Source organism: Corylus avellana, chromosome ca4 (genome assembly GCF_901000735.1).
Source record: "Corylus avellana chromosome ca4, CavTom2PMs-1.0".
Taxonomy (NCBI): domain Eukaryota; kingdom Viridiplantae; phylum Streptophyta; class Magnoliopsida; order Fagales; family Betulaceae; genus Corylus; species Corylus avellana.
In genome coordinates, this window is record NC_081544.1 from 16,025,945 (window position 1) to 16,044,871 (window position 18,927).

General features: G+C 38.2%; 1 protein-coding gene across 1 annotated transcript; it reads left to right on the plus strand.

Moving 5' to 3' along the window:
* Window positions 1-1,148: 1,148 nt before the first annotated feature.
* Window positions 1,149-9,908, plus strand: LOC132179949 (uncharacterized). The gene is made up of 3 exons (XM_059592770.1): window positions 1,149-1,218; window positions 1,380-1,568; window positions 9,407-9,908. The coding sequence occupies exons 1-3, from the start codon at window positions 1,180-1,182 to the stop codon at window positions 9,662-9,664; spliced, it is 486 nt and encodes a 161-aa protein (XP_059448753.1). The 5' UTR covers window positions 1,149-1,179; the 3' UTR covers window positions 9,665-9,908.
* Window positions 9,909-18,927: the final 9,019 nt, after the last annotated feature.

Sequence of the window (18,927 nt, forward strand, 5' to 3'; positions counted from 1 at the left end):
GCCATTGAAATAAGTACCATAAAAGTTAGGATGTTTGATAAGATTGTGAGGACACTCACTAATGTTAGATATATTATAGACCTTAAGAAAATCTGATATCCTTAACATTATATTTCTTGGGCTATTGTTATTCAGCAAAAGTTAGAATTACGAAAATAACTGAAGGTGCTTTGGTGATAATGCAATGTGAAAAAATTGGCAATTTGCATAAGTTACTCGAGAACACAGTTACATGTGGAGCATCAACATCCATTTCAGCAGAACTAGATACTGACTGGTGGGCTTGCCCTTTGAACTTTCCTTTTCCCATCTTTGAAGTCGAGGATGAAGATTTCAACTACGAAATCCCAATGATGAAGATTTCCTCTTCGCATTTTTTGATAATTACCTTTGCATGTGCACATACCTCACATTGAGGGAACCAAGTAAATCTTATGTTATTGTTGTGTGTATCTATCTTGTCTTATATATCGTAATTGTGGTCTTTTGTACAAGAAAAATAAACGGTGGAAACTTGAAGATGAGATGTATCCTAAGTAGTCGAGTGAGAAAGCATAGAGGCAGCATATTGGCTTGTGTCTTTGAAAGAGGTGTTGCATATAGTGACATAAACACCCCAACAACATACATATATTTAGCTAACTTTACACCGATTACATCGAAATGAACAAACGGCTACCAAAAGTGTCTTGAGACGGCAAGCCTCTATCTTGTGCTTGCCGTTCTCTCTGTCTCTCTCCACAATGAGGGTATCCTGGGCCCTGGCAAAGCAAAGCATACAACTCATCTATGTTTTGCTCTCTTTCATTTTCCATATTCTGCAAAACCAAGAAAAGCAGAAAGTGGGAGATTGTTAGATTTTCAACCAAAACTGCTACTGTTTTTAAAGCAACAAAGTGAAAGGGGAAAAAAAAGCTCTCTTATTCGCAGGGTAAGAGAGAATTGGGAAAGAGAGATAGGGACCCAATAAAGAAAGGAAAAGTTTAAGAATAAAGTACTTGAACAAAATCACAAAAAGAGGAAAATGGTGGGAATCTTCCACTGTGCAAACGATCCCACAGCGACAGCTCTCACCAACCATTCTACTCCTTTCCATGCTCTTTATCTTTTCGTTTTGCCTCTCTCTCTCAAACACACATACGGACAAAGTTGGATTTGTTCTGCTCCTGGCGTGTGCTAATGAACATTTCTATGGGGTTTGCATGTGGAGATGATTTTGTAAGTCTCTCTCTCTCTCTCTCTCTCTCTCTCTCTCTATGGCTTTCATAGCTAAGGGTATTAGACTGTGGAGTTTTATTATGACATTAGCTATTTTAATTTAAATGTGTTTGTCAAGAAGGAATTTGGGTTTCTTTTCTTTTCATTTTCTTCATTTACAGGATACGAAGGAAAGCAAAGCTCCATTGACAGATGAGCAAAGTACAGAGGCAAGACAGAGGATTGGTATGGATTGGCACCATCTTGGAGTTGAAGGCGACAAGGAATTCTGGCCAGTAGAACACCCACTGAAGCCACCAGATGAAGATGGCCCCGTCAAATGCCCCATACCTGACTCCACTGTTATCAATGTAAGAATTAATGCTTTGTTTCTTTAATGGCTGGTTTTGATAACACAATGATATAGGCCATGGAGTATACAATATAAAGATTGCGATATTATGACATTATCAGAATTATTTTATTTTATTTTATTTTTTATCCTTTGTTAAGTTACATATTATTAGATTTTGATATCATAAAGAAAAAATATCTCTTGCATTTCAACACATTCTATATATTTGAACATGTTATTGACTATTAAGAAGTGGCAATTTTTTTTAGGGAAAAGTCCACATAACCCCCCTCAAACTACCACCCAATTGATAATATCCCTCTAAACTTTCAATTGTAATAATGTTCATTCCCATACTACCAAAAATTGTCAATGTTTCTCAAAAAAAAAAAAAATTGTCAATGTTCCCTCAAATGAAAAAATTACCCTTAGCAAAATAAAAACAAAATTACAAAAATTTATAGAAAAAACCTAAAGCTAACAAACAAAAAAAAATCCAAGTGGTGGCCAAATTTAAAAAAAAAAAAAAAAAAAAATCCTTTTTATAACAAAAAAAATAATAATAAAAAATTATGATTTTTTTTATTTTATAAAAATTGAATTTTTTTTCGTTTTTAAAATTTTTGTTTTAATTTTTTTAAAAAAAATTCGTTTTTTAAAACAAAAAAAAAAAAAATCATTTTTAAATAAAAATTTTCGCTTTAAAAAAAATAAAATTTTTCGTTTTTTTTTTAAATATTATTTTTTAATTTATGGGGGTATTTTTGTCTTATTGAAAATCTATAGGGCTTGTCTTATTGCTAGTCTTGGGAGGATATTGACAATGTTTTACTAGTTTGAGAGGACATTGTCACAATTAAAAGTTTGGAAGAACATTATCAATTGGGTGGTAGTTTAAGAGGGGTACGTGGACTTTACCATTTTTTTTATTTTCCACTTTATTGTATTCCGAGTTTGTGCAATATATGTTGTTATATTATACTAGTTGAAAAAGAGAATATAGCTAAAACACAAAGCAAAATGCAAAACCAGAGAGAGAGACTTTAGTTATATTGTATATTCTCTCTCTCTTGCTTATGCTCCTTCTTTCTTAATTTTAATAAAAATTTCTAAATAGTGGAACATAAGCAGCCCAATCTATGAGCAAATGTAATGGACATGTTTAAGAAGTTTAACTCGCTTGGAAAATGAAAGTTTAAGAAGCCTTATCTCACAATCGTGCAATTGGTCCATTTGAAGTATTTGGAAAAGCAATTGGTTTTTCTTTTTCAGAAAATCACTTCAGGATTGATATATCTAGCAGATAAAACCACTTTTGTGTGACCAAAGCGATAGAAAGTGAGGAAAAAGAAGTTATGAAGGGAGAAACAAGTTGAACTGAGGGTTATGAGTAGCTCGAAGATGCAAGGGATTGGGTAAGTCCTAAAGGAATGGATAGTGTATTAGGGGAAGGGAAGTATGGAGATTTTAATGTGAACGAGGATGAGGGGATCAGATATTGGGAGAACAGAATAAGGAGGTAGAGTTAGTGGTAGATTTTCCCAAGGAGCTGGGAGGAGAGAAAATGGAAATGGAAGTAGAGGATGGAGGGGTTAAGGGGGATGAAAATAAGAGCAACATTCAAGATGGGAGATGTCTTTTTAATAATGAGAAATTGATGGGTAATCTGCAGTATTTTGAGCCATTGAACATGTTGTAAGATAGTGGTAAAACCTCCTGAAAAAGCTATGGAGAAGGGTATAGCAAGATGGAAACCAAGTCTTGTAGGGCAGTTTTTGGATAAACCTTTACCCTTTTTCCTGTTGAAAAAGATTGTTGATGGTATGTGGAGTACTCAGTGCGGTAGAGTTGAGCTTTTTTCAAAGGAGAATGGTCTCTCTAGTTTCAGATTTGTTGATGAGAAAACAAGAGATAAGGTCTTGGAGCCTAAATTCTGGCATATTTGCAAATAAACCATTCATATTAAGGAAATGATAACCAGGTATGCAACTTTTGAAACTGACTTTGTGTAAAATTCTTTTATGGATCAAATTGGTACATCTACCCATGGAGTTTTGGAGCCCTATTTGTCTTAGCCATGTGGCAACTAGAGTAGGAAATCCTATATGTATGCTGATTCCAGTATCAAGAACAATTGGGACTGGGATATTTGTTGGTTGAAATGAATGCTAATTTTGAATTTCCTAAGGAAATTGAACTGGATGTATGTTTGGGAATATATCTCAAAGATACAACCGAAAAAAAAAAAAGAAAAAAAAAAGAAAGAAGAAGCATCATCAAAGCATAGAATAATATCATGCAAAACAAAAATTGCAAAGGCTAGAATACTAACTTGCACGAAGTCAGCCAGCTTGGTGTAGGGGCTGATTTGATTCCTCCTGCTCTTAATTTCTTCAATCTACATGTGTAGGCTAGGTTTGGAGACCTCCAAACCTCATCCCCAATTCTAATTATGAGAACAAGTGTATGGGGCTCTAATGCCTACACAAGACCTCTTTAAATAGGTGACGACGGGCATAACTAAGATTGTTCTGATAACGTATGATAGCAGTCAAAACTAAGAATTAAATATTAAAAAAGGAATTCAGGAAAAGATAAAATAACAAATATGGAAGAGAAATACCCTAATTGCCTCAAATAAACAAACAAAGAAAACAATGAAAAACTAAAATTTAATTTATACTTAAAAAGTGCATTGTTCCATGGAGTGTGTATCCCTTATCTATACCAAAAAATACTCCTAATTTGACAAGGAAAATGAAAACAAATCCTAGTTGGAAAAGGAAAACATAATCCTAATGAAAAGGAAAAACCTAATCCTTATTGAAAAATGAAAACTAAAACACATATGCATAAATAATAAATCTACATTAATGTTCTTCTCCTGCATCAGTTTCCCCAAGTTGGAAAGAACTCATCCTCGAGTTCAAGTTGTCTTTGTCAGCATTAACAAAGCATGGAGTCAAGTGCTTCATGTGGAACATATAGGAGGTCTTTAAATAAGTTGGAAGACATAGCTGATATACATTGTCATTATCTTCAATAGAATCTTACAAGGCTCAATCTTCCTCTCCTATAACTTGTTATACTCATCGACACAGAAAATATCATGTATGAATACAGCCCAAACCAAATCACCACCTCAAAAGTTACCTTGCATTTGTGGTTGTCAGATTGTGCTTTGTACATGCTTGCTCTTCTATTGCTTTCTTGACCTGGTTATGAACTCCTTGGAGATAATCTACCATCTCATCATCCTTAATACTGATCAATCGACCAATACAAGGAATGGGTGCTAAGTCAAGCATTCCTGATGGGTTCTGCCCATACACAATCAAAAAAAAGCTCAACTGAGTCATTCTATTCTTGGACTGATTGTAAGCAAACTCTGCCTGTGATAAAGCTGGGTCCTATTGCTTTGGCTTATTTCCAGCAAAACTCAAAAGATTTGCCAAGCTTCGATTCACCACCCCAATCTAATCATCTGTTTGGGGGTTGTAGGCACTATTGAAATTAAGCTTAGTCTCATCTTTCCCCACAAGCTCTTCTAAAAATGGCTCATGAAATTTGTATCCCTGTTTGATGTAATAGATCTTGGAACCTCATGCATGCTAACAATCTCTCGAAAATACAAAGCGATTCGGGTGGCATCCATCGTCTTCTAGCAAGCTACAAAATGGGCCATCTTGGAAAATCAATCCACCACCATGAGAATTGAATCCATGTTCCTTTGAGTGTGAGGTAACCTCAAAAAAAAAATCTATGCTAACGTTGAGACATGGGCCATCAAGGACTAGTAATAGAGTGTATAGACTAGCATTTATGAGGGCTCCTTTGGACCTCTGGCAAATAAAACATTATTCCATGTAACGTGCCACATCGTTAGTTAGATTGAGCCAATAATAGTCTAATGAGACCAAGGCCAAAGTTTTGTCTCACCCAAAATGACCTTCTCCATGCAAGTCTCATACTATTTGCTCCCTCAATTAACTGTCTAGAACCCATACCTGGAAACCACTGAATTGTTAGGATTGTGCCTTGAATCCCAATGATTTTGTATTTGTTGACATTCAAATGTTTGTAATGAATATATGTTATAGTCATTGATTAAATAATTTGAGTATATAGCATATAAAATGTCTTTCAGATGCTTATTACCAAAGTTCATCATATTTGTTATGCATGAGAAAGGTCCTAGGATTACATTAAATATGGCTATAGGTGTGAGTAACGTAGTTATCACACAAGGTCTTAGTCCATAATTTTTGTATCCTTAAAGTATAAAGTTCGCAGTCGGTAAATGGAACTAGGCATTCTATTTTGAGTAAGACTATTACACATCGAATCTTGGTGATCTGCCTTGATCAAGCGAAGCAGTGACTTCGGGATTGATGTGTAGTGTGCTGAGATTCTAAGGCACTGAACGAACTAAGGAGTTATCTTTCCATAAAGATACTATTTATTAAGGAAAGACAATAACTCCTTAAAAACTACTTACACTTTGATTCTAAATCATGATGATTACTTAGATGCATGTATCTAAGAGTGAAACCTGTCATCGGTCAATAGTAATCAGTACGTTTGGTCATCACATCTAACATTGTGGGAACACCAACTTCAAGTAAGAATCTAAATTTTTTGTCAGAGAACAAAGAGATAAGAAATTTCCCTTTGTTTTAGATTTTATGGAAATTATTCTCAGAGTCTTTGGCCGAAGCATTTTGTTTGACATACCAAAATATATACACATGTTTTTCACATGTATGAGAATAGCGTAAAATCGGTGACTCAAGGATAAAGAGGTAGAGAATTAAGTTGCAATATCCTTAGCCTTAATTCTGCTACGAAATATTTCAGTCATAATTATTTAGTGAAATTAATTATGATTAAAATATTGTTACATAATAAATGTCAAGGAGACATGGTTACGAACATATTTAAGCCAATAATTTTTTTTCCTTTAGGTCCCTCACCAAGTTGATGTTATTTAACCATAATAAGGCTTTCTTATTTATTGGCTAAGTAAACGTTTTATTTATTTAAAACATGAGCTAGACAGATATGGTGCAATTGGGCTTGGGATAAAACCTAGAGGCCCAATGAGGATAAGTGGAAAATATAAGGGTAGGGAAAATTCATTGGGCTTATGTGTTGAAGACATGGAGAAAGGGCTGGGGTAAAACCCAGGCCCAGGAGAGAACGCATGGACGAGGGAGATTTCTCCTTGGCCCATGCAGCCAAGGCCATGGCACACGGCCATGGAGGCTAGGATTTAATCCTAGTCGTCCATGGTCCTCTCCTAACTCTTGGATTTGTTTTTAAAATCCTTGTCCAACATTGCTTAAATCAAATTCTCTACTTCCCTGCTAAGCCTATAAATAAAGAAGAGCCTAGGCTCTCAAATCACTCAATTCATTCTATCAAGTTCTCTTGATAATTATGTCTTAGAAACTCTCTGAGAATTAATAGTTCTTTGTGTTAACTCACGAAGAACAAAAGTTTAAGATTTGAAGAGCCAAGTAAGCGCCCACACTCTCTTGGTTATTATTAGTCATTGGTGAAAAGATCTAGAGGTCTCTACATCCCTTAGATATGTCGTGTTCTTAAAGAAAGAAGAACTTGTTCTTCGTGTTCTTGAAAAATGAAGAAACTGTTATTCGTGTTATTGAACAAGAAATAACATGTTCTTAGAGAAGTAAAAAGATTTTCCCAAAGCCAAGAGTGGCCATTGATATCCAAGTAAGTGTTCTTCGTTCTTGAAATTTAATTTCAAATAGCAACTGTTCTTCACATGTTCATCGTAAAGGATCTTGACTTGGGAATTCGATTCCTTCTGCTGTGCAAATATTTAATTTGCAATCCTATTTCCAACATGAACAAATAACCATTAAAAATAACATAATCATCGCCCTTATCTACAGACACCTCAAAAATATCTTGCTAAATGAAGGATCTTTAGTATACAACTATCAGAAAGTGTCAAAGCCCAAAACTTTGGTATACATAGTAGTAAGAAGTGCAACTGGCTTACTTAGGGCATTAACAACTTGATTCAAGCTCCCCGATTGGTGCCATAAGAAAAAAGTAAACTATTGAAGATAGTCAACTCATTTGGCATGTTTGTAGCTGAGCTTCTATTAGCCATTGATATACTTAAGGGCCTCATAATCAATGTAAAGATGAACTCATTATGCACCAAGTAATGATGCCAATGTTTCAAAGATTGTAAAATGGCATATAACTCTAAGTCATAGGTGGAATATTTCTTCTTGGACCCCAACAACTTCTCAGTAAAAAAGGCGATTAGACAGCCCTCTTTGCTTAGGACACCGCCAATGCCAACACCAGATACATCCAAGTTGACTTCAAAAATATTCTTAAAAGTCTAGAAGAGCAAGAATAGGTGCTTCTATCATTTTCTACTTCATCAATTGAAAGCTTGCACTGGCTTTTTTAGTAAATTGGAAAGTCCGACCCTTTAAGCATTATGTGATTGGTGCAATCAAAGTATTGAAATTTCGGATGAACCGTTAGTAGAATGATGCCAATCCGTGGAAACTTTAGACATCATGTAGACTCTTGGGTGTTGGGCACTCTAGAATTGCTTTTACCTTGGACTGATATGCATGAACACCATCAGTAGACACAACAAAACCAAGGAAAGTAACACTAATAGTAAGAAAGGAGCACTTCTTTTGATTGACATATAAACACTCATTTCATAGTGTTTCAAAAACCTCATGAGGTGCTTTAAGTGTGTCTCTTGCAAGGGGCAATAGATGAGGATATCGTCAAAGTACACAACAATAAACTTGCTGAGAATAGCACAATCCCCAACAGAACTTCCTCATGTAAGGTCGTAACACTTGATGCATGAACCTTATGAATGTGTTGGGCACGTTGGCTAGTCCAAAAGGCATGACCATCCACTCATACAATCCATGAACCTCATGAATTTACATGGTTATATCATTTGCTTAATGATACGATAGTTAAAGTTGCAAAGGAAAAGAAAATTAAAGAGAATATAGCTCATGATTTGGGTTTCATATAGAATTATGCTAGTCATTATTTTGGAAGAATTTAGGATTTTTTTTGTAAATAGAAGTTTGTTAGATTTGGTTGCATGTAGGAGTTTGTGCTTGATTGTATAGGTTTGGTTGTATATATGTAAATGGATGTAGTTGGGTTTGTAAATTGTTGCTGTGTTTTTGTAGCTTTGGTCGTATGTAGTTGGTTGTAGTTGTTTTTGTAAGTAGCTGATGTATTTGTTAAGTAGTTGTGTTCCATAATTCATCTCGAGTGTTTGGACTGTAGTTTGCTCGTTTGTTTAGTAAAAGCTGATTATTCATCTAAAAAAAAAGTGAACATGAATACACTAAAACTTAAGTAGTGTCAAAATATTTTAATGCACAGCAATACCTAAGTCATTCTTATTTTGGTTTAGGCTCTAGACAATGTTAGAATATCTAACATTTTAAAAAAAAAACTTCAAATACCCGCATTTATTTAGTTTTCCTACATATTCAAAGGTACATTTTTCTTGAACCCAATAAATCATGTTTAGTTTATTTTGCTATTTGTTTATACTATTATATGTTTGTGATGTCATAAAATTAAATTTAAGACTTATATGCTTTTATTTTATATAAATATGCACCAACTGATCACATACACTAAGATTATATGTATGGATGTGCTTTTGTATTTATTTAAGTCTGTCTTCCTAGTGTATAATAATAAAAAAAAAAAAATCGTCCCCCCCACTCCATAAATCCTAGTTCCGCCGCTGGATATTGAACATTTACCTCTCTAACAATTATATTGATTCTTTCTCATGAAATTCATTTACAGGATGGAGGAATGAATGAGAAAAGATTTTCTGAAAACATGTGGAAGATAACAGAACAACCAATAGTTGTAGAAGGACAAAGCATGGTTGTCGCGGATGCAGAGCCTCCTATTCGAGCAGTGCGTAAAAGGCATCACACTCTTACCCGTGGAGACCATATTATAACCCCTTTAATGAGAATGCCACCTCTACCTCCCCTCCCAACCCATAACATTTCAATCTTTCAAATGCTCCAGCAGTTGGACAAGATTGAGTCTTGAAAAAGTATAACCAATGATTTGGTTCCCCCCATCTTTTTTCATTTAAGTTATTCTCAACCCATTAGGAAGCGATGAGAAAAAAAACCTCTTTATTATATAACCAGTGGTGTAGCTGCTTTAGAACAAGAGGAATCCTAGATGTAGCAATGACTTTGTAACTCTACAGCTATCTTCGAATTGTATTTTGTATATTATCAGCAAATCTTGTTGCAACTTATATCATAATATGCCAAAAGTTTTTATAGTTAAATTGTCAATATATGAATGCTAAGCGTGACATCACCAATGAAGAAACTTATAATAAAATGGAAAATAAAGAAACTAGCGAAAGAAATAGATAATAGAGTCGAGAATTTTAGGGTGGTTTGGTGTTAGACACCTACGTCCGCCACTAGGGAAGAGGCCAATAGGGATGCATTTTCGCTCTTATGACTTGATGATATTTACGTTACAAATTACTCCTATTTATAGGAGAATTGGGGTAGGTGAAGAAAAGATAACCATGGTAATCATATTAGATTAATTTGGTGACCAATAAACATCATAAAGGATTTTTATCCTTATAATATATTCTAATCCATAGTTTGATAGATTAATTTATGTACTAATGGTGGGACTTAAAGGGCCATGCATATGAGTTCACCTTCTTTTCAATACATCACTAACACCAACTTCTTTTTAAAGAATTTACCCGAATGGAAGGTACATTGGATTTATTACCAGCAGTGGATTTACTATTTCGATTAAGGTTTTTTTTTTTTTTTTTTTTTTTTTTTTTTTGCGGAATCATCACATATACTCAAATATCAAACTGTGGAAGCAACTAAGAACACTTGCATTATTTTACTTGCCCCCTTAAAATTTACCATCAAATAGATTGAAGATTAGGAACTTAAAGATATCCTTCCCAATGATGTGAAATTTTTGTACATGCGTCACTAATATGCTTGTAAGGTACCTAGTGGTTTAAACATCTGAAGTAGCAAGTGTCTTATCATTTCCTTTTAGTACATATTGCATGTATTTTTAAGAATGTGAGGCTTCTTCAATTTAAGGAAATAGTTCAATCATAACGTAGTTTACACAAAGGTTTTTAAGAGTATGTAAAATTGCTTCAAATTGAACAACCAATTTAGGGAATACTAATTTTGACTACACGTAGTTGCAAATGGTTTAATTGTAATTGCAGCCTTTTTCCTCGAAATGTGGTTGAGGTCTTGCTTGGACAGTTCTCTAGCACATTTCCAATAAGATGCCTCTCTCTTTGTACTCCTCTTGATTAGCCTTTATTGCTTGTGTTGTTGGTTTGTATTTCCCTCATCCAAAACAAAAATGCTTATGGACTAGGTCATCATCAAGCTTCACTACGAGCATCGAATTCCAATGGAGTTTGAAACGAATCCACGCAATTAGTACATGAAAATTCATGCCAAGATTACAAATATAAATAATATGAACCAAATTAAAAAGTGCTCTTTCAACAATGTACGTAAAGTTGACATTTGAGAGTAATAGACTGAAAGTATCCCACAAAAATAAAGAGCAAAGACAACAGCGTATGCAATTATGACTCGGGAGCGATTGATCATGCACACAATGCTAATATGAATGCCAAGGACATAAATGGGCAATCCCATAGGTAAGTTTTAACATTTGCCTTTTATAAAAAGCTAATAACAAAAGCAAACCTATTTCATAGGTTTGCATATATATAGAACTCTACCAGAACATATGTTAAGCCTTTAGAAAAGTAACACCCAAGAAATAATAACAGCTGGTCGCTAATCCAAACTCAGGAAAATTTATTTGCACTTAAGAACACACTGCCGTTTGAATTAGGGAATAGCTAGCTTGAACGAAACTCGATATTTTTGCCTAAAAATAGCAAGTTTCATATTCATAATTTTTACAATCAAAATGTCGTCCTCTACACTAATATGAGAGTCTGAGAGTGGGGATATAGTGGGAAAAATAGTTGGAGAATAAGGAGGCTTTAGATCTCAAAGATTTGGATCATTTTAAAGAGAGATTGCTTTATATAAGTTCTAACTCTGGTTTTATTTTATTAATCATTTAAAGTTTAAATACGTTATAATGCTCAAATAGCTCGGGAAAGTATGGTTGAATATTCTACGTAAAATTATGGGGTAATTACCTTTTGTCCCCATGAACTACAGCGCTTTGGCACTTTCTCCCTATGAACTACCAACTATGACACCTGACCCCATCAAACTACCATCTTATGACAAAAAACCCCATTCTGTCAGTCAAAGGGGTTAAAATTGACAGTCAACGGTCATGTGCAAGTCATGTGCCATTTTAATTTTTTTTCTTCCACTTTTGCCCTCACTTTTTCATGTGTTGGATTAGGGTTTAGGAGGGTATAAACGTCATTTTCTCGGTCTAAAGTGAGGGCAAAAGTGGAAAAAAAAATGGCACATGACTTGTGCATGACCGTTGACCGTCAATTTTAACACCTTTGACTGACGGAAGGGAGTTTTTTGTCATAAGATGGTAGTTTGATAGGGTCAGATGTTATAGTTGGTAGGTCATGGAGGAAAAGTGCCAATGCACTGTTATTCATGGGGGCAAAAGGTAATTACCCTTAAAATTATTCATGTTACAATACCGTTGTTGTACTTCTTAAATACAATTAGGTATTTTAGAATAGCATCGTTGTAATGCCAAAGCGATGTTAATGATATTTAGAAAGATATTATACTAATACCATAGAACTGCCAGTATGAAAATACGTGGTAATGCTACCTAACCGTTATAATGCCCAAGTGTTATTATGACATTGTAAACATGTCATTATAATGTCCAACTGGTATTATAATTTTGTAAACCTATCGTTATATTATCCGAGTTTAGGTAAAGTTTGAAGAAGATAATATTAGATTTTAAATATAAATTTTGACTAATATACAATTCTACTCTAACATGATAAATTGCAGTGAGCACATGACTTAGAAATCTATCTAAGCAATCTAGACTTGATACTACATAGACTGTAAGTATTTTACTTACTTAGACTTGATACTTATTTTAAAAAGCATCATTTCTTTGTTTCACATGCGCCTAATTATTTTATGAATATGGCTATATGCTTTTAATGATTTTCACGTCTTTTAAGATATATGACATTTTAGCTGTGAAAAAGCGATGTACTGCTTTAAAAATAAGACATGATATTACATGATGTCATATTATAATTTTTTTTTTTTTTTTTCTGTTCAATTAAGGGAAGTGGGTTACAGGACTGATTAATTGACCTCAAAAGGGGTGGGCACCCCAACAACACAGCCCAAAAAGTAAATGCAGTACAAATTTAAGAACGAAATCTGGATCTGGTCCAAAAGGACCAAACAGCAGGCAATGGCATACAAGCCGGGCCTTTTCCAGGGCCGCACAAGGCGGTTACAAATAGCAAAGAGACTCAATAAAGAGTCCGATGCAGTAAAGGCAACAACCACGTTGTTGCAGGTCAAACACTGCAGAAACCGATTTGGAGCCGTAGGAGGCCAACCACCAGGAACAAAAATCACCCAAATAAGATCCATCCACTTCAGTACAAGTGAGTGAAAAGCCACAGAAAATAACAACAAAGATAAAAAACAACAACAGAAAAGCTGCAAAAAAAACTACAGCAGAAAGCCAAACACACAAAATCAACAAGCAAAAAGCAAAGGAAAAACAACCACAACCAGATTCTGGGCCAGCACCGAAGATCGGAGGGCCAGAAATAGAAGAAACAAAAAAACCACACAGCACCGGCAGGGGCGGAGGTAGGTGGGTGGAGGGAAGATCGGAGGAGCCACGCGAGGAGGAGAAGGCGGATCTGAGGTGGAGATGGGATCTGCGATGCATGGATCTGTGGAAAGCCCGACCGACTGAGGCGGATCTATGGCGGTGAAGGGACGGCCGGAGGCGGAGCAACGAGATGGGGCGGTGAAGGTGGCACTGAGCGGAGCTGGCTGAGGAGTAGGGGAGAAGAAAAAGAGAAAAAAGAAAACCAAGAGAAAAACCAGGAGAAGAGGAAACAAGGAGAAAGGAAAAAGGGGAAAACAGAGAGGATACACAGGGGGTGGGAGGATGGGAAAGGAAAAACCTTTCCCTCCTCCCAGGAGAAACCGCACTAGGCGGTGGGCAAAGTCTCACTGAAGGAGACGGTATGGAAAAATATCCAGAGCTTCTCTCTTTACAAAATAGAGAGAAAACTGATGTCATATTATAATTACTAGCTCATAACTCGCACTATGAAGAAGATTTTGCGTTACAATGAAGTCATCCAAAAAGTGTAGAGGAAAAAAAATACCACAAGTGGGCCATTGGAGACAGTTGCAAGAAAATATGAGACAGTGCCGAAATGCATTACAACAGTGGCAAAGGAAAAAAAAGGGAATATTAGCAGACACTATAAGAGAGCAATGCAATCAGATGGCCGAATTGCAAGGCAAGGAAAAACACAATGACTCTGCAGAGGTTGCACAAGTTCAACTGCAGTGTTGATGCATTTTTTTGGTTTAACGGTCTTCGATTGGTGTGATCTTCACGTTCTTCGAGGTGTCTGTGATCATCAATCTTCGGGCTCCTACAAAATAATAATAGCATCAAAGGGGTCTCCGGGGAAGGCCCCGTAAACCATCTGATACTTAAGTTAGCAGTCGTATATGGGGTCTAAATGTAGCCAGAGCTAGCTATGTATTGAGAAAATAAATGATCGATCCATGTTACCCATGCCTGGTGTTCCCTTTTATAGGGTTTTATCTATGTAACTGCTTCCTCGATCTTCTCCCTTTAGATCATTGAGGGATCATTTGAAATAGTGGATAGATAATGTGAAGTAGTTAAGATAATGTAGGATCTTATGAGATAATTGAGGGTTGTTGAGAAATAGTGGGACCCATAGTGAATTTTATCCCAACAGTCATGGCTGACTTGTCCAGCTAGTCGAGCATCGGGAATCTTATGCGTATTTGCGACTGAAGCCCTAAAGCTCCTGAAGCTAGCCCTTCTGTTTTGTAATTATATACTTGGAATCCTTAAATAATAGGACTTTTGGGTTGATCAAACTGTTAGTCATTTCATTTGCTTCCAATGAGATTATTAATAATAACATGGTCTTAACTTGCAATTTCAGAAAATAACATAAGTTTAACATTTAAGATCTTGACAATAATTGCAATGGGATTATTTATGCATCACTCCTAGCAATCTTGACAATAATTTATATCTTACCTGTGATTGCTCGGTAGAGTGCTTTTGGCTAAGTGTCAGGCCTCAGGAAATTTTTAACCTTTTTCAAACACACCTTCTTTGAAAGATTTACGTTCTTGACAAGTTATTTTTTTTAGGCTGTTTAACCTTTTTCGAACACACCTTCTTTGAAGGATTTACGCTCTTGACAGATTATTTTTTATGAAGCTGTTTAACCTTTTTCGAACACCTTCTTTGAAGGATTTATGTTCTTGATAGGTTAGCTGTTTAACCTTTTTCGAACACACATTCTTTGAAGGATTTACGTTCTTGACAGGTTAGCTGTTTAACCTTTTTCAAACATACCTTCTTTGAAGGATTTACGTTCTTGACAGGTTAAACTTGGAAAAGTGCCTTAGTTATGTTTCCCGAGTTTGATCTCGAGGAAGCTCTTTGGCTTCTTTCCGAAGCGACTGGAAAAGTGCCTTAGTTATGTTTCCTGAGTTTGATCTCGAGAAAGCTCTTTGGTTTGTTTTCGAAGCAACGAGATCCTCTGACTAAAGTGTCGAGCCGCTATCTCCCGGTGTGCTGCCATGGTTACTTGGGGCTGGTCCTGCTTCTCCTTCAGCAAGTGAAGGTGTAGTTTGAGGCCTTCATCGTTGCACTTGTGCCAAAAGGTCTTTACACAGAAGCTTCTCGATCCAGTCCTGGCTAAGATGACTGCCTCCCTTGCGCTTACCAAACCGTTTCTTCAAAATTTTGAAGATGGTCTTCAAATCAGATGCCCCCCATTCTTGGATATGTGACTCTCGGGATAATTTAGTTTGGATTCCTAAGGAAATATCAGGATCATGTGAACTTTCGATGAGGTCCGGTAATAGTGAGTGAGGGCGAGGCAATCATGGACTCAGAAGGGTGAAGCTCAGCCATGCTGAGTCGGAGCAAGGCTCGACCGTAGTGAGCCGGAGCGAGGCTTGATCATGGTGAGGCGGAGTGCGGCTTGGCCGTGCTGAGACAGAGCGATGCTCACCGTGCTGAGGCAAAGTGGTGCTCACTGTGTTGAGGCGGAGTGAGGCTTAGCCTTGTTGAGGCGAAGCAATGCACGTCGTGGTGAGGCGGAGTGAAGTTCGGCCGTGCTGAGGCGAGGCAAGGCTCACCATGCTGAGGTGGTATGAGGCTCTCCTTGCTGAGACGGAGCGAGGCTCGGCTGTGCCAAGGCAGAGCGAAGCTTACTGTGCTGAGGCGGAATGATGCTCAGCCCTGCTGAGGCAGAGCAATGCTCGTTGTGCTGAGGGGGAGTGATGCTTGTCGTACTGAGGCGGAGTGAGGCTCGGCTGAGTGATGCTCGCCGTGCTGAGGCGAAGTGATGCTCGGCCCTGCTAAGGCGGAGCAAGGCTCTTTGTGCTGAGACAGAGCGAGGCTCGGCCGACCGAGGCAAAGCGATGCTCGCAGTGCTGAGGTGGAGTGATGCTCGGCCTTGCTGAGGTGAAGCAATGCTCGCAGTGCTGAGGGGGAGTAATGCTCGCCGTGCTGAGGCGGAGTGAGGCTCGACCGTGCTGAGGCAGAGTGATGCTCGGCCCTGCTGAGGTGGAGCAACGCTTGCTGTGCTAGGGTAGAGTGAGGCTCGGCCATGCTGAGGAGGAGCAATGCTAGCCGTGCTGGGGCAGAATGATGATCGGCCCTGCTGAGGTGGATCATCTTGTTGGCAACCATTTAATGGCAACTTAGGAACAAACACCTCATACATTGAGCTTTTTCTACATGTATTTGGTTATGAGATGCATATAATATAAAAACAGAATATGTACCTCCCATTTCTATGTGGCAAGAGTGGTGTCAGTGGCGAGATACTCAAATTGCGAAATGAGTTCAGTGGAGAGGAGTTGCTTTGGCCGATGCTTCCTCGCTGATATTGACTTTGGCCCTTAGATGTTGTTGCTCGGCTTTTGTCAAGTTATTGTCGACGGGTATGCTGAATCAACATTTCCTTCTAGGCGAACCATGAGCTTTCATTTTCATGATGGCATTCGTATCTGAGGTGGGTTGCATGCCATGGCAAGGGTATATGTTAGAGCAATCTTATGCCACGGCAGGGTTAGACTTGGCCTTGAGCTGGAGTGGGTCGCTGTACCATGACAAGGGTATGCTTTCGAGCCGATGCCATAGCAGGACCTACTCTGGGCTGCTAGGTGCTCCGTGGATGCGGGAGCATCTTGTCTTAATGAGAGCCCCCGTGGAGGGCCCGCTTGTCTAACTGAAGTTGGGCTTCAATGAAAGCATCTTGTTGTGTGGACAAATGGTTGAAGTTGTTGACTTTCTCAACTTTGGGTGACACGCCACTAGTCGCATAAGATGAAAGGTATACCCCCTAGAATTTGGCAATTTTCACGAGTAGCTCGAAGGTCCGGCGATTGCTGACGTGATAATGCCAGCCCTTTTCCTCTACTATTTAGAGTCTGGGGTTGGTGGCCCCCATATGAGCTTGATGCGAGGTTCGATAGACCTTAATCTGGCGAGACTTGAAGTCCAGCAAATCTTGAGGTTCTATCGGCCATGGCGAGGCGGAGTGAGGCTCGGGCCTCGGCCATGGTGAGGTGGAGCGAGACTCAAGACTCGGCCATGGTAAGGTGGAGCGAGACTCGGCACTCGGCCATGGTGAGGCTGAGCGAGACTCGAGACTCAACCATGGTGAGGCTGCGCGAGACTCAGGACTCGGCCATGGTGAGGCGGAGGGAGACTCGGGCCTCCGCCATGTTGAGGCGGAGCAAGACTCGAGACTCGGCCATGGTGAGGCGGAGTGAGACTCGGAACTCGGCCAGGTGAGGCAGAGTGAGAGTTGGTCCTCGGCCTTGATAAGTCTACCACCAAGAGCAAGTTTCGCTTCTTTGAAATGAGCTCCTTTTGTCCACCATTGTACCCTGTAAATTGTGAAATGACTTCGTAGGAGCTCCATATTTATAGCAATTGGGAAGTTCAGTTCCTTCGCCTTGACCATCGAGATGACAAAACTGTTTTCATGAGAGGAGTAAGCCTCTGCATATCTTCGTTCTTTTTCTGCAAAGGCATCATATGGAAAGGAAAAATGTATTGGGTTTGACAGCATTTATATGGGTGTATTTTATACATATAATTGTTAAGTGCTCTTTGTCCTTTACCAAAATCAAACCACAATTTACAATTTTGAACACATATGCTCATTTATAAGCATTAATGCGAGAAAAGATACCCTTTCTCAGATTTTTGACAAGCAACATGTTGGCTTTATCTCTTTGAAAAGTCAAATTTTGACACTTCAATAAATTGTCAAATGCTATTACGTTCTCAAAATGAGAAAGAAAATCAAACAAGTGCATGTATCCGAGCAATAAAAGTAACCCGAATTAAGCAGTAATAAACCTAGAGTTGCGATTTTGGTTCCTTGAAGCTTAGGACTTGGTGCTCTCAAAGTATTTGGCTATTGGGATTTTTTCCTTGGAATTGTTCTTCGGGATTTTTCCTCGGAATTTTTCCCTGAGTTGTGACTCTCGGGATTCTTCTTTAGAATTTTTCCCTTAAGAGTTGTCTCTTGAGATTTTTCCTCGGAATTTTTCCCTAAGAGTTTTCTCGGGATTTTTTATTCCTCAGACTCGGAAATTCATTTTGAGTTTGGGTTGGCAACCCGAGGTTGTTTTGCCGAAGGCCATACTTGGCAAGAGTTGGTGTCCGGCGAACCTGAAGTGGTGGTCTGCGCAAACTGAGGAGGGGTCTGCAAGACCATGGCTCGAACAGGTCCGATGCTTGCCTTGAATGCAGCTAGGCAAACCGGGGAACCGCAGACGAGCATGGGGGATTGATGGAGAGGCTCGGCCATAGCGAGTCCGAATGAGGCTCGGACATGGTGAGTCCAAATGTGTCTCGGACATAGCGAGTTTAAGTGAGGCTCGGCAATTGACGGCGATGAGGCAAGGTCGAAGAGCTTGGCAGACTCGGCAAACTTGAGCTAAGATTGCCGGTCCTTTGTAATAATGGGCTTGACCTCCAAGTCACTGAATGTAGGTAGGCGTCGGTGCTGAGGAGAGGTCAGC